Source organism: Balaenoptera borealis, assembly GCF_965194805.1.
Source record: "Balaenoptera borealis genome assembly, chromosome: 6".
Lineage (NCBI taxonomy): Eukaryota > Metazoa > Chordata > Mammalia > Artiodactyla > Balaenopteridae > Balaenoptera > Balaenoptera borealis.
In genome coordinates this window covers 50,837,894-50,860,949 of record NC_138863.1, presented here as the reverse complement: position 1 = coordinate 50,860,949, position 23,056 = coordinate 50,837,894, and the positions used below count along the sequence as shown (strand labels likewise).

General features: G+C 34.6%; 1 protein-coding gene across 3 annotated transcripts in view; it reads right to left on the bottom strand.

Annotated features, from left to right (window-relative positions):
• Nucleotides 1-960: 960 nt before the first annotated feature.
• Nucleotides 961-23,056, bottom strand: part of NCKAP1 (NCK associated protein 1) — a 94,857-nt gene continuing 72,761 nt past the window's right edge. For all 3 annotated transcript variants that reach the window (XM_082397512.1, XM_082397510.1, XM_082397511.1), the window contains 8 exons: nt 15,602-15,695; nt 10,025-10,107; nt 9,492-9,572; nt 7,389-7,482; nt 4,800-4,916; nt 4,100-4,209; nt 2,919-3,008; nt 961-1,884 (listed from right to left, as the gene is read on the bottom strand). In XM_082397512.1, the coding sequence (XP_082253638.1) occupies nt 1,768-1,884; nt 2,919-3,008; nt 4,100-4,209; nt 4,800-4,916; nt 7,389-7,482; nt 9,492-9,572; nt 10,025-10,107; nt 15,602-15,695 (786 nt within the window). In that variant the 3' untranslated portion in view covers nt 961-1,767. The remainder of the gene's footprint in view (nt 1,885-2,918; nt 3,009-4,099; nt 4,210-4,799; nt 4,917-7,388; nt 7,483-9,491; nt 9,573-10,024; nt 10,108-15,601; nt 15,696-23,056) is intronic.

Sequence of the window (23,056 nt, the reverse complement as noted above, 5' to 3'; positions counted from 1 at the left end):
TCAACTGTTACCTGTGTATTTAGGCTATTTCAAGTTTAAAACGTTCCATTTAAAAATTCCTTCCCTTTTAGAAAATCCTCATGGAACCACTGGAAATTTTCAACAGATAGTGACAACTATTCCCTGCTTTAAATACAGACTGGAGAAATCATACACAAAATAGAAATATGATAATCTTGTGGCACTTCAATTTCATCCCAGTATCTGAACAACAGAAAATTGTAACTAAGTTCACAGGAGTTTTCTTTTATCTTAACACGAGTTACCAGGGCGTATACAGAAGAAGCTGTGAACAACAGAAGCTCTATACGATATCCAGATACACAGCTGTTGAGAAACAGTCTTTACAATGCCAATCAAAGAGCAAAACATCTGGTTAGTTTTCAAACTAAATGAGCTGCTCTGCCCTCCGTGACAACTGCCAAGGAATAGGCCCTTTATGTCTTTCCCATTCATTACTGACTGATGCAGTAGTTCTCAACATTTTCACTAATTCTATGATCATTCCATTTTTTCCCCCAATCTTTCAAATATATCTGTCCACTTGCTCACACATAAAATTAGCAAGTTGATGGCACACAAGTTTCCTTTTAGCTCTTAATTTTTAAAAAATGTTATGGAAGGACTTCCCTGGCAGTCCAGTGGTTGGGACTCCACACTTCCACTGCAGGGGGCGCGGGTTTGATCCCTGGCCAGAGAACTAAGATCTGGGGAGCGCACCCGCACCCCCCACAAAAAAAAAGCTATGGAATTTTATTTTCTAATTTTAACATTTTTTCTAGAGGAATGTTTTTCAAAACATTTAAACAAATCTTATAATAGGTGACCTGGTATCAACATGCTACTTAGACATTCCTAGAATAAATTAAAGTTTATTTTAAACTAAGTTTAAATGAAAACTTTCATATTACTGAGTAAATTTCTGAGGATCCCAAATTAAAGAAATCATTCAAAATGTGATACAGTCTAGTGTTTATTTTATGTTATGGCAGGTACACTTGAATTTCAAAAATTTAAAACATATAAAAAGTGGTTAGGGACTAACATTTGTATCAACAGTTGATAAATGTCTAAGATTGTTTATTATACAGCAGGGTTCAATGGTAGTGCTAATGCCAACAGGGCACCATGGAAATTAGTCTAAAAATTATCATTAGGCTTTATACAAGCAACAACATTTGCTGCTGTTTTAGAATTTTGGGACACAGTCTGCTTCTAATGCTAAGCAGTCCTTTAACATTTTTAATGTTATACAGTGTTATAGTAATTAGTTTGGCAAATGTTTCAAAATAAAGTAGAAATGTATTCATAACATCACAGAAATGCACATCCAGTTTTGTTTTCAATAAGAACCATAATAGGTACAGGTCAGAACTCTCCCCTATATGAAATAATTTACACACAGATGAATGCTATATCACTATCTAAAATAATCACTAAATACAATTCTTTTTCAGAAATAAACAAGCAAAGGTTTTTTTTTCCATTATCAAATATCAAAAACATAGAGAATGCATGTTTTTCAAACAAATGATACTCTAAATTGAAATAATTTCAGTGAATTCAGTGAATGTGCAACCTAAATCAACCAAGTATACTGAAGTACAACGATATTAAGAAACCAATGATCAGAAAACACAACTGTATGAAAGAAATTTATAATAATCCACGAAACTGTTTTTCAGGCCTTAAGGTAAAATAGTTCCACAGTTTACAGGTAAAACCGAGGCAACAAAAATGCGTGCTTGTCTTCAATAAGTAGATATCTTATGCAGAAGATGTAACACTTTGCTTGTAGACAGCATGGTATGCATTTCTCAGCAAGACATAAGGAAAACAAGATTCCAAAAGATCCATTGTCAGGAATGGGGATTCCTGCACAATCTGAAAAATTCCAAAAATGCATCAATTCAACTTACTTATAATGGTAACATTTACTGACAACTAGTAAAGCATAATTTTATATTGCCGTTATTGGGAATAGACATAAATTTTCCTTTCACTTTAAAATCTGAAATGCGAATGTGCCACAGTGTATGCTATCAAAACATTTTAAATCACTACTTTTCAATTAAATCAATTAATCAACAGGAAATACTGAGCACTTGCATTGCCCTCAACAATATATCACATTTAAAATGTGGTCCATATCATCAAGTCTAACTGGAACCCAACACTAAGCTAAAAAGCCAAATCAAACATGAGACCATCTACGATTAAGTGGAAAGCTGTTAAGTTCCAGAGAGTTCAAAAGAGAAGAAAAATTAACATAGGCCAAAGTAATCAAGAAAGTCTATCTGAAAAAAGATTCGAGCTACGAGGTACGCTGAATCATTATTAGGATAGACACAGACCTCTGCAGATAAAGGAAATTATTCTAAGTGAGGAAAGAATCACATGGTAGAAACAAGCACAGGTGGTTTCATGGCAGTAAAGAGAAGGCACTAAAGAGGCATAGAAAATTACAGGAAATGTTATTAGATGGGTGGGATGAAGTAAAAAAACAGAAAATTCGGAAAAGAGTTCAAACTGATACACTAGGAAAATATAAAGCCTGAGTGTTTCCCAATAGGTTGAAAAACTATTCATAAAAGAATACTCTATAGGTAATGGTGATCTTTTATTCTGTTGTTTTCTGATATGATTACCATATGGTAAAATACAAGTGATATCAGTCTATTTAGCAATTATTAGAAAGTGTGTGGCTTGGGTGGAGTGAATATAAATGGTCAAAAAAATACATCATTGTTATAAAGCAGAAACTAACATACCATTGTAAAGCAATTATACCCCAATAAAGATGTTTAAAAAAATATATATCAGCTCTTATTATAATTTAATGACTGAAACATCAAGAAAAGACTATCAGGAATGACTGGAACTTTTTTGTTGTTAGCAAAAATTAAAATAAGACTTACCATATCTAGCAGTAAATAAACAGATTCTCTATTTCTTGTTGTTGTTTTATCTGTCTCCTGGCCAATTTTCAGTAGACTGGAGGATGCAAGCTTAAAAGTACACATACATTTTAAATAAATAAGTTTTTTAAAATAAAATGTTCACCACTTATTTTCAGTATGCTTCAACTTGCAACACATTTCCATCATAAGGTGAGCTTAGGTTCTTTACATTCAAGCAACAATTTAAGAGCTATTAAGGTATAAACAGATACAAAGATAATAAATATAATCAAATATTCTTATTGGTCTTTAAAACTGATTTTTTTCAGAACAGGTCGTTTTTTAAAAAATGATTTAAATTGCTTTTTCTCTTCCCAGTAACTGTATTAACTATATTTTTTAATTCCCAAATAAGAAGAAAATTTCACATTGAGTTTGAATTAATAGGACCACAATGAGATTAAGACATTAAGTCTTAAATAAAGGAAATAAAGAAAATGAAAAGAAAAATTTTAACTCTTAATACTGTTTTCTTTGAAATAGATGTTATTTTGTCCTCAAGTTAGTTTGCTAGTACGTTTACTTTAAAAATAAAAAAAATATATTTTTAAAGCTAACAGGATTTATAACTTAAAAAGAAGCAAATATTCTAGTGTTCTTTATATCACAGTGCATCTTTCTTTTAATTAAAATATGAAAAAGGTAAGTTGATAAAGGGAAGAAAGAGCTACACTACCATAGAAACTAAAAGCTATACTTCATGAGGCTGGAGTTAGCACTACTACCCTCTTTTGGCAGTGAATAGTATTCTTACTTTTGAGTTTGTTTCCATTAACAGTCTTTCTCCAAATAAATGGAAATAAGTAAAATACATCCTTTTAGAGGGATACATTCATCCTTTGCCTCAATTTTCCTTTGTTTTGTTTTTTCCTCTTTCAAACTCTAGGCAAAATTCTAGGGCAGTCCAACCATCAGCTTAGAAAAAAAAGTCACATTGCAGAGCTCTAGAAATGAGAGACTTCTAAGTCAAAGGAAAAAATGCTAAACTAACTGCTCCTTGACTTTAATGCCCTATCTTTACCTATTCCTTATTCCAAAAATAAATTAATTAATTAAGAGAATTTACTTTGTTACACTTCATAGTTACGATTTTTTATTTTCTCTAAAAATTGTCATGAGTTTTGTTTGATTATACACACCGCCAGAAATTCTTTAAGCCGATCTTCAATGCTTCCCTTGTGAATTGTAAACAAAGCTGCAGCGATCTGGTTGATGGCTTTGGCCAAGCAGTGTATGTTGTTGCAGTGCCCTGAGAAAGCGCAAATAGGGTTTGTAGTTTCTGTGTGATCCCAAAATATCAAATCTTTAATGACTTCATAATCTACATAAATAGTGGCATGATTAAAAACAGAGCTGAAGCATAACCTGCCTTGCTTGCTCTCCCTTCACTTTCATGAGAACTAGTGCTTTTAAAAACAGTGTAGAAGAGAACAACAAATAATTATATCTGTATTAAACAGGCACATTTTCAAAAACTCCTAAAAGAAACCATATATCAGTTTTATATTGTCTTGGAAACTTAAAAAATAAGTGCTTAGCTGCTTTACAAACATTTCCTCATTCAATCCTTAAAATAATCCTAAGAGTTGGATACTCCCTTCACTATCCCCTTCCACACACACATTCAGGCACCCACAGGCTCACATATACACATTCCATATGTGTATACGAAACTGGGGCTTAGAAAAAGAAAAACTGACTATTCAAGGTTATACAACTAGTAAGCAGCAGAACTTAACCCACTTTTTATTATTAAAAAAATCAATTAATTGAAAAGTACCTACTATGTCAAAACTCATTAACTTTTCCAGTGCCAAAACAATTTTAAACCACTATTACCTTCTATAGCAGGGCTATACTGAGACATCACATTACTGGCCAGTGTTGGCAAAGAAACTGCCACAAAGACCATGAGGAGGCAGGCAATTTTATATTCTTCTTCTGGACTTATGTTTTCTAAGGGATAAAAATTAAAAATAAAGTCAAGGTATTTCTGTCAAGATTAGTTAAGAGTTGATCATCTAAACCAGAAAAAGCACATTTTAATTTTTGTGTATTTTACTGAGTCTCTATAGAACTGATTACAATTTTGTTACAAGAAATACAGAATGAATAGAAATAAAACACATTACTATTGGCTATTATCAAGTCCTCAGGCATATTTCAAGGACCTCTAATAAAACAATGAAGCAAAAAAAAATTTTTTTAAACTGTAAGGTTTAAAAATATTAGTCCTGTAACTAAATACAGTTTTAGCTACAGGACTAAAAATACGTTTAGAATAACTGGAATCCTAAAATTTCCTAATTGAAAACTAATAATAAATTACTTTATAGGAAAATTCTATGTTTCAGTATAGAAAATTATGTCATAACTTACTCTGCAAAATCATCCAAAAAACTCTTAAGTTTTTTTTCTAAAATAGATATAAGTGAAATGTACTATTAAGAAGAGATAAATGTGGAAAGACTGGATTTCTCACCTCTCTATTTTAGAAGACAGGAGAAACCAGTCATAAATGAATATAACTAGTATTGTCCTAAGGTTTTAAATATTTATTGTAAAATAATTTATCTAAAATATTTATTGTATCCATATACTAAAATTGTGGGTTATCTATGTACTTCACTTATCTGGTACCTGGGAACGTCTAGTCACCTTACTATTTATCAACACATATAACTAAGAATTGAACATAAAAAAAGAGCCAGAATATATTTTAAAAATCTGGCTGGTCATGACTATTCACAATAGCTAAAACATGGAAACAACCTAAATGTCCATCAACAGATAATGGATAAAGAAGATGTGGTACATATATACAATGGAATACTACTCAGCCTTAAAAAAGAATGAAATAATGCCACTTGCAACAACACGGATGTAACTAGAGATTATACTAAGTGAAGTCAGTCAGGAAGAGAAAGACAAATACCTTATGATATCACTTATATGTGGAATCTAAAATATGGCACAAATCAACCTATCCACAAAACAGAAATAGACTCACAGACATAGAAAACAGACTTCCGGTTGCCAAGGGGGAGGTGGGTGGGGAAGGGAAGGACTGGGAGTGTGGGATTAGCAGATGTAAACTATTATATACAGGATGGATGAACAACAAGGTCCTACTGTATAACACAGGGAACTATATTCAATGTCCTGTGATAAACCATAATGGAAAAGAATATAAAAAAAAGAATGTCTGTATGTATATAACTGAGTCACTTTGCTGTACAGCAGAGATTGGCACAACACTATAAATCAACTATATTTCAGGAAAAAAAAATCTGGCTGATTATGAAAAATATAGCTGTGGCAAATCAAGTAATTATAGTAATTATCCATGTGACTATAATTAACATACTGCATGAATGATGAAACAAAAGTAATGTCAAATCAAAAAAGAACTGATGAACTCAGTCAAACACCATGTTACATCCAAGGAAGTAGGGGAAGGTATTTTAGTACCAGAAGCAGATGAAATGTTTTTACTTTGTAGAAAAATCTAGAAATATCTAGAGAATTCTGTGTACCACATTTCAAAGGGCTGATTTTAAAATATTTTGAATGTTTAATATTACATAATAATGCACAGACTCTTTATGGTAGGTAGCTCTAGTCCAATTAATATAGGACACCCTTTTCTATTTTTCTATACATTTTATTTATTTGTTTGTTTGGCTGCATAGCAGCTTGTGGGATCTTAGTTTCCCAAGCAGGGATTGAACCCTGGCCCTGGCAGTGAAACAGCTGAGTCCTAACCACTAGACTGCCAGGGAATTCCCAGGACACCCTTTTCTAGATAACAATGCTTCTATCTATTAGACCATCTCCATCAGCATACAAATGCTATTATTTCCCCATCTGAAAAATATCCTTCTCTTGATTTTACTCTTGCCTCCCGCTACTATAATTTTATTTCTTCGCTCCCCTTTTTACAGTAAAACTCTGTGAGAGAGTTGTTTTATACTCATTATCTCTAATTTGTTTTCTCCTAAGCCCTCTTTAATGAGCCTTTTGCCTCTAAGACTCCACTGACACTGCTCTTGTCACACGTATTAATTCTAAATAGCTGATCATTCCCTTTCCACTCTCCTCGAAGCGATTCTTTCCTGGTTTTTCTTCTCCTTCACAGATCCTTCCCTTCTCAAGTTTCTCTTTTAGTAGTTCTTCCTCTTCTCCCTGAACTCTTAAACTTGAGAGTGTACCAGGACTCAGACTCTGATCCTCTTCATTTCTGCACACTAAATGGGCTTAATAACCTCATACAGTCTTGTGACTTAAATATCTAATCTGTATGTACAACAAACAAAGAAAACCCTTGATATAAAGCAGGAAGTTGAACAAATAGATAAGTATCACACCTATATCTGTGTTGTCCTGGTTATTTACTAAGACTACTACATAATTACTAATGCATTTTACCTGATTTTTGTGAGGAAAGAGCTACCACCAAGGCAGGATCAATCTCACAAGGTAATCCAGCAGCTGATGACAATTCATATACATTCATTGCAACCTAAAAAAATAAGAATTATAGAGTAAGAAATATTCTAACAAATTTCTGAGAAATCTCACTTTAGTAAGAAAAGGTATAGTGTTTAAATTAGAGTCTGCCTACAAGAACACTGGAGAATTTCAGAAAATTGGCTGTAGAAGGGAACTACAGCACAACTAACTTCATTGAACAAGCTGATTTAGTATTTTGTGTGTGTGCACTGCTGATTATAACTTGACACTACTAAGCCAAACAAAACTTGTATACTTTCTATGGGAATTCCAACAGAATCATTCTAAAGCTATTATTTTTCTTGGAAGCATAAGTGTAAGATCAAGATCAAACCAACAGATATGAAAAAATGAACAAAAGTGAATCAAAATTACTGGCCTTACGTTTTATGTCCATACTTGTTTAATTAAAAATTACAGTGGCTCTATGCCTAATCATATTGTATCTATAAATACAGTAAATTACTTATTATAATATATTTTTAAAGGAGTACTAATTTAAAACCTGATAAAGCAATTTCAAATGATTAATTTTTTTTGGTATCATATATGGATTTCACGGATACTCTGCTCAATAACTCAGTTAAAAACTACCTACATGGGACTTCCCTGGTGGCACAGTGGTTAAGAATCCACCTGCCAATGCAGGGGACACAGGTTTGATCCCTGGTCTGGGAAGATCCCACGTGCCGCAGAGCAACTAAGCCGGTGCACCACAACTACTGAAGCCCGTGCGCCTAGAGCCCGTGCTCCGCAACAAGAGAAGCCACTGCAGTGAGAAGCTCGTGCACTGCAACGAAGAGTAGCCCCTGCTCACCGCAATCAGAGAAAGCCCGCACACAGCAACGAAGACCCAACACAGCCAAAACTTAAAAAAAAAAACAACAAAAAACAACCTACATAATTGGTTAGCCTTGATATTACAACAACAAAAGTTTACAATCTAGTATAAATTTAAGTGTAAAAACACAACTATAATACAAGGCAGAATATATTTAATTCTACAATGAACAAACAAAAAGTTCTCTGATAATACTAAAAAAAAAGAAGAAAGAAGAGATGAAATGATCACTTGGGGATCCAGCAATATTTCTTAGAAGATGGCAATTGAATCAGGCATTAACAGATGAGCAGGATTTCAAAAGGCAAAAATAGAAGCCAGGATTTTCAGGAAGAATAAATTACAGAACAAAGTAGAAAATGTGAGAATGCACACAACAAGATTTGGTCATCTTACAGGACCCAATGGAAGAGAGGGATAGAGTAAGAAAGTGAAGAGAGCGAGAGAAGGATGGAACAAGTAATGGAAGATAAGCCTCAAAAATAAATTTGAGACTTGAACGCCATACAAAAAGTTTAGAAATAACTTTTTCAAGTCAGAGCTTTTCAAAATATGCAAAACAGAAAATAATCTTTCCAAGAAACATGAAAGTTTAGAAAATATAGATATGATAGGTCAATTACTAGATGTGTAACCACTGGTAAATCTTTGCTGGGATTAAATCAGTGGCTGTATTTCATGATCAATAAATTTACAAAACAAACAAAACCTGTGGACTCTGGTAAGGCTACCAACCTTCTTATATTTATTTGTTTAAAACAGGATACTAATTTTAAAAATTATAGCCTATAATTAACATCCTTTTATAAGACTTTTTAACATCAATTTTTAAAAACTGAAATTAGCTTTATTTAAAACAAAACAACTCTCATTTCACTGGCTTATCTTTTTCATTCTGCTTATGACCATGTATAAATAGCTATCAGTTTAAGGAAAAGGTGATTGATATTAACCCATTTTACATTGCTATAGGTGATCAAGGAAGATTGACTTTCAAAATGCCTATATAGTATTTTGGTGCTGAGCTCTCTAAGATGCATTTTCAAAGGCAAGCATGCTAACCCATCACTCTAAAATATAAACTTTATAGTAGCTTAGGATTTATTAAGTTTTACTTCATATGTAAGTTAAATATGTCATTTTTAGAAACTGTAAAATCCAAATAGAAGTTTTATTACCTTCATATCAGTTTCCCTTGGAATGTGATCCTTGAAATCTTCAATTGAACTGACAAGAAAAGGAATGTGGTAGGACAAGACCTAGGCAGGAAAACAAATTAAGAATGCAGAATTATTTTTAAAAAGCAACCTCTAAACTTATGAGATATTATCATTCAATTACTTCTAGTTTGCATAAAATTATTTTACTTTATCTATTTTCAAGTGATTTTCTAAAGTACTACAATACACATAAACAGAATGTATTTGATGCCAAACCAAGTATAGTCAAAATGGAAAATGCTCTAATGAAGAAAAAGGTTGAAAAAGTAGCACAATATTCAGGCAAGTTTTATCCCCTAAATTTCAATACCAAAACAAAAAATGAGTTTAAGTAACTATAATTTTTATATGCTTTATTTCATATAAACTATGAAAACTGGAATTTTAATTATATTACTGCCAACTATAAATTTTTAAAGTTACTTTTAAATTTCTGGGAAATTAAAAAGGATTATTTGGCTATAGGATATGTACTCATAATGGTTTCTTACATCTCTAAGTGCTTCTTGTGCCAATGATCGGAAGGATAAAATTACACCAATTATTGTCATCCTCTTCAAGACACTGTCAACAGCTAAATTTGAAGGAAGGGGAGAAAAGAAGAGAGTGAATGGGATTCTTTCTTAACCATGGAGAAAACTCTTAGTCATAAAATCCCCATGATAAAAGGCACAATTAAAAACAATTTGATTACAACCAATGATTAAAGAGGCAAGGGTACTGAAAACTGATATTAAAATTAGGAAATTATAGTTTACTTCCAGTGGAGTACACTCTGTTCTTTAAAATGGTTTAGATGGTTCATCAGAATCCTGAAACAATCACGCAAGTAGCCACCTGTATAATCCTATCACATTAATGGTAGTGATAGGAGGAAGGAGAGAGAGACTAGGGGAAAAAGAAGAAGCTGATCAGAGTGGATCCTCAAAAATCAACTGGCGGGACTTCCCTGGTGGTCCAGTGGTAGAGAATCCACCTTCCAATGCAGGGGATGAGGGCTCAATCCTTGGTCGGGGAACTAAGATCCCACACGCCTCCGGGCAACTAAGCCCGTGCACCACAACTACTGAGCTCACACACCTCAATGAAAGAGCCCGCACGCCACAAACTACACAGCCCGCGTGCTCTGCAGACCACGTGCCACAACTAGAGAGAAAAAACCTGCATGCCACAACTAGAGAGAAGCCCACGCAACACAATGAGGAGCCAGCGCACCGCAACAAAAGATGCCACATGACTCAACGAAGATCCCGTGTGCCGCAACTAAGACCCGATGCAGCCAAAAAAAAAAAAAAAAATCAACTGGCCCTGGAACTTGGAGATGCTAAATTAAGTTGTTGAGGTCTAGAGAGTCCAGAAACAAAAAATGACTATTGAGATCATAAGCAGTAAGACCAGGTTTCTGAAGATTATGAATGGATTTGATCACTTACATTTTGGTTAGAGAACATTGTTCTGAAATTTATTGCTATTATATTCAATATCAAAACTTGGTGAAATAAAATCAAGAGAGATTAGAATTAGAAGGATCAATACCTTCGTAGTTTAAAAAGCCAAAATTTATTGAATTACTCCCTATATACAAGTCATTGTACTATATAATAAGAAAGCAAACATAAACAAAATAATAGTCTAGACCTTAATAACAGTCTAAATGGACGGTCAAGAAAACTAAGAAAATATGATCTTATTTATATGAGAGAAGGTATATATGTATACACATATATACAGACACACACATATTTGTATATACATAATAAATTTCTCGACAGATGTATAGAAAACTGTTAACTGTAGTTACACCTTTGAGAAGTAGGAATGGAGAGAATTTTGTTTTGACCTTCTACCTCCTGTGTGGTTTGTTTAAACCTTTACCATAAGCATCTTTTATTAATACACATGGAAAGGCATAAATATAAGCCAAAATGTGATGAGAATTAAAACAGAGTGTTAACAAAACGATGTAAGGCACAAATATGTTATAAATTCCACAGGCGCAAAGTCTTATTAATCTTTTTATCTATCTATGGCACTCAGCAGAGTGCTTAAGACCCAGAAGACTAGAAGATGTTCAATAAAATGGTTATTCAAGAAATGAGACTAGAAAGTAGTTACTATCCAGATAAGGAGAGAAGAAATGAGGGTAAAAGAAAATATTTCTCTGAGAATATGTCATCCAATTTATGGGCATAAAGGAGGAGTGAGAACAAAAGGGCATTCCAGTCCAAAAAACAAGACAGCAAACCCAGAAAAAAGAATGCAGAGAATAAGGTGAACAATCAGAAAATAAGTAGTGTGATATAATCATATACTTCCCAAAGGATGTTACTCAGAATTTAATGAAGTTTGCAAAGACTGTATCTATAACCTCCTCTTGAATATGCACAATAACAATATATTAAAAGTTCTGAGAAACTTCACATTAAGAAATCTTGTTTAACTTATTGTTTTAATAAATAAAATAAATTTGCTCAAGTCACATAGTCAGAAATTCCAAAAAATTAAAAGTTAATTTCAGATTGTCTCCCAATTCAGAGCTACTTTTCTTTTTTTTTTGGCCGCACCACGTGGCTTGCAAGATCTTAGTTCCCCAAGCAGGGATTGAATCCGGGCCATGGCAGTGAAAGTACCTAACTACTGGACCTCCAGGGAATTCCCCAGAGCTACTTTTAATAAATTATATTGCTTTCTCTTTTTTAGGGTATTTAAAAGAATGTGTTTGTTGACTATGAAAATCAAACTGCTACAAAAGTAAATCAATTTCTGTATGTGGGATAAAGGCAGCACAAAGGTAAAGAAGAGATCAGAGACAAAAGAGAGTATTCTGGAAAACAGTTCAACTCAAAGCGTAGCTTTCTCTATTCCCCTAAATAAGTCAGTCTCAAGCAGATCTTTTCTTTTTCCAAATCACAAAAAAGATTTTGTTTCAAATCCACGAGTAGAAGAGTTAAAGTAACAGTAAACATGCATTGAACACTGCAGTGGATTAGCTGCTTCTAACCAGATGACACAGTCAAAATGTTGTTTATTAGCATGAAATTAAGTAGGGTTAAGGCCAGTTCGGTGATCAAATGAGTATTTAAAAATTAAAGAAATGTGAAAAATAATAAAAAAAATAATAAAGTAAAACATACTAGAAAACATAAGTATATAGTATAACAATGAACAGAAGATTGCCAACAAACACATGAAAGGATGCTCAACATCACTAATCATCAGAGAAATGCAAATCAAAACTACAATGAGGTTATCACCTCACACCAGTCAGAATGGCCATCATCAAAAAGTCTACAAACAATAAATGCTGGAGAGGGTGTGAAGAAAAGGGAGCCCTCCTGTACTGCTGGTGGGAATGTAAATTGATACAGCCACTATGGAGAACAGTATGGAGGTTCCTTAAAAAACTAAAAATAGAACTACCATACACCCAGCAATCCCACTACTGGGCATATACTCTGAGAAAACCATAATTCAAAAAGAGTCATGTACCACAATGTTCATTGCAGAACTATTTACAATAGCCAGGACATGGAAGCAACCTAAGTGTCCATCGACAGATGAATGGATAAAGAAGATGTGGTACATATATACAATGGAATATTACTGAGCCATAAAAAGAAATAAAATTGTGTTATTTGTAGTGAGGTGGATGGACCTAGAGTCTGTCATACAGAGTGAAGTAAGTCAGAAAGAGAAAAACAAATACCCGTATGCTAACACATATATAAGGAATCCAAAAAAAAAAAGGAAAAAAAATGGTTCTGAAGAACCTAGGGGCAGGACAGGAATAAAGACGCAGACGTAGAGAATGAACTCGAGGACACCGGGAGGGGGAAGGGTAATAAGATGGGATGAAGTGAGAGAGTGGCATGGACATATATACACTACCAAATGTAAAACAGACAGCTAGTGGGAAGCAGCCGCATAGCACAGGGAGATCAGCTTGGTGCTTTGTGACCACCTAGAGGGGTGGGATAGGGAGGGTGGGAGGGAGACGCAAGAGGGAGGGGATATGGGGATATATGTATATGTATAGCTGATTCACTTTGTTATAAAGCAGAAACTAACACACCATTGTAAAGCAATTATACTCCAATAAAGATGTTAAAAAGAAAAACAATGAACAAAAGAGATCAGATAGGGATTTAAAAAATAATATCCTACTAAGATTTGAAAAAAAATTTTTTTAATTTATTTTTGGCTGCGTTGGGTCTTCGTTGCCGTGCACGGGCTTTCTCTAGTTGCGGTGCACAGGCTTCTTATTGCGGTGGCTTCTCTTGTTGCAGAGCATGGGCTCTAGGCACACAGGCTTCAGCAGTTGCAGCACGCGGGCTCAGTAGTTGCAGCACGCGGGCTTCAGTAGTTGTGGTGTACAGGCTCAGTAGCTGTGGTGCACGGGCTTAGTTGATCCGCGGCATGTGGGATCTTCCTGGACCAGGGATCGAACCTGGGTTCCCTGCATTGGCAGGTGGATTCCTAAGCGCCACCAGGGAAGTCCCCTTACTAAGTATTTATTCACACTCCTCCTCCCTATAATGCTACCAAGTCAATCTTTCCTTTTTCATTTTTTAAATTTCATTTTATAAAGTTCCATACAGTAAACTTGACTTTTCCCCCTTTCAGTGTAATTTTTATTAAATAATTTTGTATTTTTTTATTCATTTATTTTTTGGCTGCGTTGGGTCATTGTTGCTGCGTGTGGGCTTTCTCTAGTTGCGGCGCACAGTCTTCAGTAGTTGTGGCACAAGGGCTCAGTAGTTGTGGCTCATGGGCTCTAGAGTGCAGGCTCAGTATTTGTGGCACACAGACTTGCTCCATGTCATGTGGAATCTTCCCGGACCAGGGCTCAAACCCGTGTCCTCTGCATTGGCAGGCGGATTCTTAACCACTGTGCCACCAGGAAAGTCCCAAAGTTTGTATTTTTAAAAGCAGGATAAGATAGCCTAATAAAGTGATTCTCTAAATCATTTTATAGTTTTATAAAATTTGATATAGCTGCAAAACATTTAAAAGAAAAACATCAAAGGGGAAGTATATAAAATACATGCATCTTTAATTTACTTCAGGGTTATTTTTTATTTGGGAAAATAAACTCTGGTTTTCTCAAATACAGAGAATATTTAATTTAGAATTTCACTAAATTTTTAATGTTGTAAAGGCTTTTGAATGAATCAGTAAGTATGACTTTAAAATAATTTTTAATTATAACTTTGAGTTCAAGGACAAAAATCAAATGAAATTAATTCAAGTACATCTAAAATAGGTACTTGGCTAAACATACTTTAATAAACACTTAAGATTCACTGCTATTTCACATATCTCCCACAAAGAATCAGTATCAAGAAGACATTTTTTTAAGTTGTAGGCTCAGGTTTTCATGCAATGAATACTAGTTAGCAATACAAAGGAACAAACTACTGATTCACTTAACACAGAGGGGTGAATCTCAACAATATATACGAAAGAGTATATACTCTGTGATTCTGTTTATATGAAGTTTTAGAACAGGCAAATTTAATCTACAGTGATAGAAATCAGAGCAGTCACTGTCTAGGGGTGTGAAACTGACTACAAAGAGTCATGAGAAGCTTTCTGAGGTGATGGGACTGCTCTACCTCTTGACTGTGGTAATGGTTATGTGGATGTATACAACATTTGTCAAAATCCATCACACCATTCACTTAAATGTGTGCATTTTACTTACATAAGCAATACCTCGATAAAGTTGATTTTCAGAAAATTACAGACTCAAAAGTTAAATCTCCTTTAGTCTAAATTAATATAGATTTATTGTATTTAATTTAATGGGTTCATGAACTAATTGATAATGATATCAAATATTTGACACATGGTACTAAGAGTATGGAAAAGAAAAAAAAATTATGAAACAGGTAAGCCATTCACTTAAAAGATCCTTTGACTGCAAAAATTTTCCAGTTCTCCTCATTACTGAAGAGTACTTTTCATAACTTACTACTTATATTTATATTTATAAAATTTGAGCAAAAGCTAAATACTGAGTGTCAAGGTGTTCGTAATGCTTATAAAAAGTATCATGAGTTACCCACACGATAATCTTTTAAAGAGTGCAGCCATCTGGTCGGGTTTGTCAAAGCTGGTCCTCATTTGTGTTAGCACATCAACATTCTCCACCACAAGTTTCTAAAGAAAAGAAAAGAAAGATCCTAGGTCAGGCATAGACCTCCTTATGTTGATGAGATAAGAACATGCTTGGAAATTACAATCTAGCAAGTAGGAAAAATAATACATGAAATCTAGATGCTCTATGCTGTTTTTGTTATTGTTTTCATAAAAGAATTTTAAAATTATTTACATAAAATTAATGTTTTCCTTCAGTTTGCAAATTCAAGAAGGGAGGAGTTCAGGAAAAAGCAATAAAGATAAGTAGTAGGATAAAGGATTATCTTCTGCTTAGACACAGAACAGCACCAATAATAAAAAGCAGACACTGAAGTGGATATAGAGAGCAATAAATTCCAACTAAAACAAAAAGAACTTGCTAAAGTTAAAGCTGGCTAAAGATAGCCTAGAATTCATCATTGGATATATATATATATATATATATATATATATAAAATCAGAGGGAGAAAAACTTGTAGGGATATGGTACCACTTCACAGAGAACAGAGCAATGTTTCCTAGCACAAAATGGAAATGTCAACTATCAACCTCCTCTTTCAGGGACCAGTGAGAAAAGGGAAGAGAAGAGAGGGAAGAGAGTGAAGGATAGCTAATTAAGAAAAGTATAACTCATTAAACAATGCTTTTCTTAAAAGGAATACTGGAAAAGTAATTTCATTTAAAAATTATAACTCAAACAAATATAATTAATTTTATTCTGACAGAGATAGTGGGTATATGTATTTGGAAAGCCTGGATATCTCAATTCAGCAGGTCTGGGTGTGGAGATGTTATGTAGCAAGCATATTGTTAAAGTGCCATAGTGGTTGTGTTACAAGCCAAAGGCTGATGACAACTGATTTAAGGGGAGCATGGAAAACTACATGGAAAATCTATAAAAGTAATTTTTCCTATACTAGTATGAATTTTGCTTATGTTCCACTTGAGATCATTTCTGTTTATGCTCTCATTCAGATGTTCAGCTCCAGTCACGTTTATTTGCTAAATTCAACTTCTACAGTGTCTAATTAGACTACCTGCTCTCTCTGAGACCAATTCAATACTTGTTCCATCAATCAATATACACTCAAATATATGCTCAATCTTGACTGTGCTCATGCACCTTGAACATAATATCATGTTATCAGTGAATCAAAGACAGCAATGAATTTTAAATGCACCATTATCTAATGTGCCATTAAGAAAAAAACTCGGGCTTCCCTGGTGGCACAGTGGTTAAGAATCCACCTGCCAATGCAGGGGACATGGGTTCGAGCCCTGGTCCGGGAAGATCCCACATGCCGCGAAGCAACTAAGCCAGTGCACCACAACTACTGAGCCTGCACTCTAGAGCCCACAAGCCACGACTACTGAGCCCGCGTGTTGCAACTACTGAAGCCCGCACGCTGCAACTACTGAAGCCCGTGCGCGTAGAGCCTGTGCTCCGCAAGAAGAGAAGCTACTGCAATGAGAAGCCAGCGCACCGCAATGAAGAGTAGCCCCCGCTCGCCGCAACTAGAGAAAGCCTGCGCACAGCAACGAAGACCCAATGCAACCAAAAATAAATAAATAAAATAAATAAATTAAAAAAGAAAAAAGAAAAAAACTCTACCAATTAAAACTAACACAATGTTTTCTAATCATATAAGACGTATAATTTCAGAAATGCTAATATAGGATAATTGTTTTAGAATCAATAAATTATTGTATATATTTAATAGTAAGATTCTGTAATCATTCTTAAGCTCCTCTACTAGGCAATTTACAAACAATCCCATTTACCCTGATCCAAATGAGGGAGGTGACAGTCCAATTTTACAACTGAGAAAACTAAGGCTCAGAGAAGTTAGATAACTTGCCCAAAGTTATAGATATTAAACAGTGGAATTTGGAATTTGAATTCAGGTATGCCTGATTTTAAAATCCACGCTCTTAATCCCTAAAGAAATGGTTGTTAATCTTCAGTGTGCATCAGAATGATCTGGAGGACTTGCTGGGCTCTAGCTCCACAGGTTCTGATTCAGCATGTCTTAGGCAGAACCAAAACTGGTGCATTTTTATTAAGATCCAAGGCAAGGCTGCCACTGCTGACCTGGGGACCATGCTTTAAGAACGATTACCCCGAAGTATCTGTTTGCACATTACTCTTAAAAAAAAGTTAATGATGTCTCCTCTTAAAAGTACAGTTTATATACATTTCTTTTCTCCCTCAATTGCACCCTGAAACAGAGCTTTCTATACATTTAAAGCCATTGATTAATATCTCTGACAAATGGCCCAAATGCTGGAACTAGGAATTGTAACTAAATAGTCTGGAACAAACTGAGACTAATCAAGTGAAACGAATCAAGACTACTAAAAAAAATGTTGGTTTTCTGTTAGAAAGTGTTAAATTCTTGGCACAATTCATATTTAAATTTCTTACTTCATCCTTCTAGGACTCTGAAGAACTAGAAGAACTGAAAGAACTGGCAAGACTGGAAGAAGTTGACTCGATGGGCACAACTCCAAATGAAACACCCCAAGAATTTTAGTAGGAATGGAGACACTGGTTGTTTTCTTCTCCAGAAAGTAATAAGCACGTTTTATCATTATTACATGTGCATAGTGTTGACTATGTCTGACACCCAATTTACTCACAACCATTAAATATAAAGAAGCTTTCGTTTTTTTTAATTGGCCCACAGATTTACTCTGAAATAAAAAGGTCCTCAGCTAAAACAGGAACTGAAACAATCAATTAAGGTAATCTTTAAGATAAAAAGAAGATGCAGCCACATAATATTTAGTTTATGTCAGTTTAGATTAAATATAAAAAATAAAAAGAGAAAATTAAAAGCTAAGATCTTACAGAACTATCTTAAATATATTATAATTCCCCCCAAAACACTGTATTCACTAATTTCATAAAGATTAAAATGCTATATCGGCATCATCATGCTCTAATATGGAGAGTGTGAGTTATAATCTTTACTGAGGGATATTTGACAATATCAGAAAAAAATGTAAATGTACATATTCTTTGATCCACTTTCAGAAATTTGTCCTGTAGAAATGTTCAAACAAGTATGTAGACTACATGGAAGTGCTGGCTAAATGTAGAGTACTCTATATGCATGTCTAAACTCTGCTTCTTCCAGAAATACCCTGAAGTGATAGGAAAAAAATAAAAAGGCATAAATCTTTGGTAACAAAGGAAACAACAGAAGAAAGAAGACCTAATGAGAGATGCCAACAAAATTCTAGAAGATGAAAACTGGAGCAAAGAATAAGTGGAGAAGAGAAATTTGAGCAGTTAAGTTCCTGCAGGGGAGATACTATGCAGAAGGCAAGCTAATGGAAGCCTCAGGGCCTAGGTAGGATTCAGAAATTGTAGGCAGTGGCATAGAAAGGAAGACTTGGGCTTGATAACAAGAGGGTTATTACATGTCTGTAAGGTGCGGGGGGGGGGGGGGTCATTACACACCCAACTTCTCCTCACCGTCTTAAGAAGTGATGCTGACAAGGAGGACTCTACTTTCAGGAACATCAGGAACAGAAGGTGGCCGGAGAGAAAGGGAGAACGACCTAAGAATCACTGTAGCCAGCCAGATGTATTAGACCTCGTCCCTCCTCCCTCCCCTAATCTCCAACAGACTTCCACTCTTCAGCTGGAGCTGACTGCATGTGAAAAATTATTTGCAGGAATCATTTGAATCCTAGGATGAAGATACCTTTCTCCAGAGAGGATTTTTATTGGCTTCTGCCAAGCACCTTGGGGCACTACTAATCTAGGACCACTTTTAATCCACATTCAAGACTTGAGATTCAAGACAAAGAGAGTAACACAAACAGGGCTGCAAATCCTGGGGGGTGGGGGGTGAATCGTTTCCAGTTCACTGTTACCCTGAAGGTATAACTCTTTGGGGTATCTATGTAAAGAGGGCGAAAGGGAATTTAAGCAGAATTCCTTTCCACTCCTACTTTGGGCAGTCTTTGGGTTTTGATTACGGAGCCCCTTGCTCCCCACAAGACCACCAAGACTCAGCTGAATCTTAACAAATGTTACTTCTGGATCAGCGAATGTCCTCACATCAGCAAAGTGGCTTCCAGTGCTTTCCTTGATTTTAGCCTAGAAATAAACACCTCACTGCCTTTTTAGCTCTTCTTTAGAAAATTTTTTCGTTATATACATATATATATACATTTCAAAAAAAGTTGTCCTTAAGCGAAAAGTTGATCTAAATAACCTAGCCTACCAGTATTGGAAGCAGCAATCTGTATGTTATTTTACTTCTGTAATTTCATAAATTTGATTATTCTAAGGAAAGTAATTTTATAGGACACTGAAAAATGCAAAGCAATTAGAATCAGCACCGATAGACAAGTACTTCTGGAGATTTATCTCAATGAGATATAAAACACACTGAACAGTATAAAACACACTGAAGTTGTCTATATGAAACACCATTATATTATGATCGTAAGATTTCTTATGGAATAAATTATCAGAATACACGTTGAAGTATGCCTCAGTACACAGAGGCTGAGAATACAAAGTCATAAATAACACTTCCAGTTCTTAATAATATACAAATAGTTAAATTCAGAGGGACTTCCCTGGTGGCTCAGTGGTTAAGAATCTGCCTGCCAATGCAGGGGACATGGGTTCGATCCCTGGTCAGGAAAGATCCCACATGCCGCGGAGCAACTAAGCCCGCGAGCCACAACTACTGAAGCCTGCGTGCCTAGAGCCCATGCTCTGCAATAAGAGAAGCCACGACAATGAGAAGCCCGTGCACTGCAACAAAGAGTAGCCCACGCACTGCAATGAAGAGTAGCCCCCGCTCTCCACAACTAGAGAAAGCCCACGCGTAGCAATGAAGATCCAACGCAGCCAAAATAAATAAATTAATTAATTTTAAAAAAATAAAATAAATTCAGAGAAATCTGAACTACAACTTGGGATTATTAAGAAGGATATCTAAGAAAACCACTGTAAAGCACTGCAATTCCAGAAAACTAAATCCTCAGGGCTAGCTTTGTTTTGCAGAAATCTAAATGATAATGGGCACAATGCTAGAAATGTAAAGCTTTCATATTTATCGTTGACCACATGAAGAAGCCTTCTGAAAAATACTCAACTAAATCAGGATTTAGTGTTTGAGAAGCAAAAAAATAAAAATAAAAAGCCCCTAAATACCAAAACATAATCATGTGATTTTCTAAAAGTCTTACAAGTAACATTAAATCATTAATAAAATAGGCAAGTTTTTATGAAGGTAAAAAGAAAAGTTAAGTAAGGAAAATCACACAGATTACTAAAATCAAAAGTTTTAGAGAAAAAAAAGTTTTAGTATCCTAAACCATCTTGGTTTTGGGGTATACTACATTCAATGAGAAACCCAAGCTAATTCACACCCATATATCTCCAAAGATAATAAATCTAAGCTCCTACACAAAAAGTTTCTTTTGTCTAGCTTTTTAACTCAGGTTTAATACTACCAAATATTTGAAAAAGAATCCAGCCAAGAAATAACACTAGAGTCAGAAAAGTCATAGTATTAAAAAAGAAGTCAACACTATACTATTATCACATCAACTTTAAATTAAATTTTAATATCTGAGAAAGAAAATATGGTCACTCCAAGATACAAAAGAGAAATGTTAAAACATAAGCTCCTTCCATTTCTTTTAAAGAACAGGAATGTATTTGATAACATTGATACTAAAGGACATAGCTAAGACAGTTAAGTTTATAGAAGGATTACTGAAAGACTATAACAAAATCTGAACTAAAAAAATATCCAGAAATAATGAACAATATCTAACAAGATAAATTATTAAAGGAACAACAATAAAGGTCTAAAAAACGAAATCACACAAAATATAAGATGTAGAAAGCCTGGTTCAAGTCTGTATATGAAAACAAAAGAGGGGAGGGGAAGAAGGAAGGGGAAAGGGGGAAAGGAGGAAAGGAGAAGGAGGAAGGGGGAAGGGAAAAAAAGGCACCTGATTCCAAGTTGAAAACAGCATGGTATAGCTATGTAAAGTGCTGATGCTACCTTAAACTGTATCAGTAAGTATGGTGTCCAGGGTAAGTAGGTACACCCTCACTACTCAGATCTCTAGCTGAAGTTTATTCTCAGTTCAGGGCACCAGCCTCTAAAAGTGACACCAACAAGATAGAATTTGTAACAGAATTTGTAATAGAATTTGTAACAGAAGTGACACCAACAAGATAGAATTTGTAACAGAATTTGTAAATATGAATATACTTCACCTAGGGAAGAGAAAGGTAATACCAACGAAAGTTTTTAAATATGTGAAGGGTCATCTTGTTAGAGGCAGTCTCTACCTCTTGATGTAAGAATGAGGACCAATCAAAAATTACTATTTAGATATTAACATAACTAGAGATATGCAGTAATTGATAAGACTGTCTCATTTTCAAGAAGACCAAATCATCCACCTAGAAAAATGTGTATTCCGGCATCAGATAAGGGTGGGTTAGCTGACTGCTAAGATCTCTTGCATTTCTCAAGACAGTGTAGTAGGGTACTAGTATAAGCTCTGGAGCCAGATAGACTATACAGATTCAAATTAAAAGTTTCACTACTTATTAGCATGTGAGCCTGGACAAGTTACTTAACCTTTCCTGGTCTCACTTTTCTAATTTGTAAAATAGGGACAATACCAGTCTTAAGGATTTAAAGGAGTTAATAAAAAATATATAAAGAGCTTAGAAAAGTCCTAGAACAAAGTAAAGAGTAAGGAAAGCTACCTATTTTTATTTTTGAATCCAACAGATATTTACCAAGCACTACTATGTGCTGGACACTAATTTAGCACCAAGGTTTTAAGAGAGTTTATAATTGAGTTTTTATTCTTGTGAGTGACATAAGATGCATGATATGGAAGGTCACCAGTAAAATACAAATAAAGCTGGATAAAAAGAATAAAAAGTAATGGTTGCTATTTTTAAAAGTGTGGTCAAGGAGGGATATTCTGATAATTGAAAATACATGAATGTCATGAGAAGACAAGCTAAGACAGTATCTTAGTGAAGAGTATTTTGAGATGACACAATAGCAAGTAGGCCAGCCAGGATGGAGGAGTGTAAAAGGTGAGAAAAAGTGGAAGGCCAGATCCTCTAGGGGCCTTGCAGCACTGTTAAGGACATCAGATACCTTGAATTCTCATAGATATGAATAGACTAGTTTTTATTATCACATCATAGTACTCAACCCACCATATTAAATGGCAAAGAAGCACTAAAAATACAAACAGTTCTAGAAGAATATGCTTATTCAGTCTGAAATAAAAAATAGTTGGCAAAAACTAAATTACTGGACCATAACTCTTCTATTATCTCTTACTGAAAGGAACACAAGAAAGTAAAT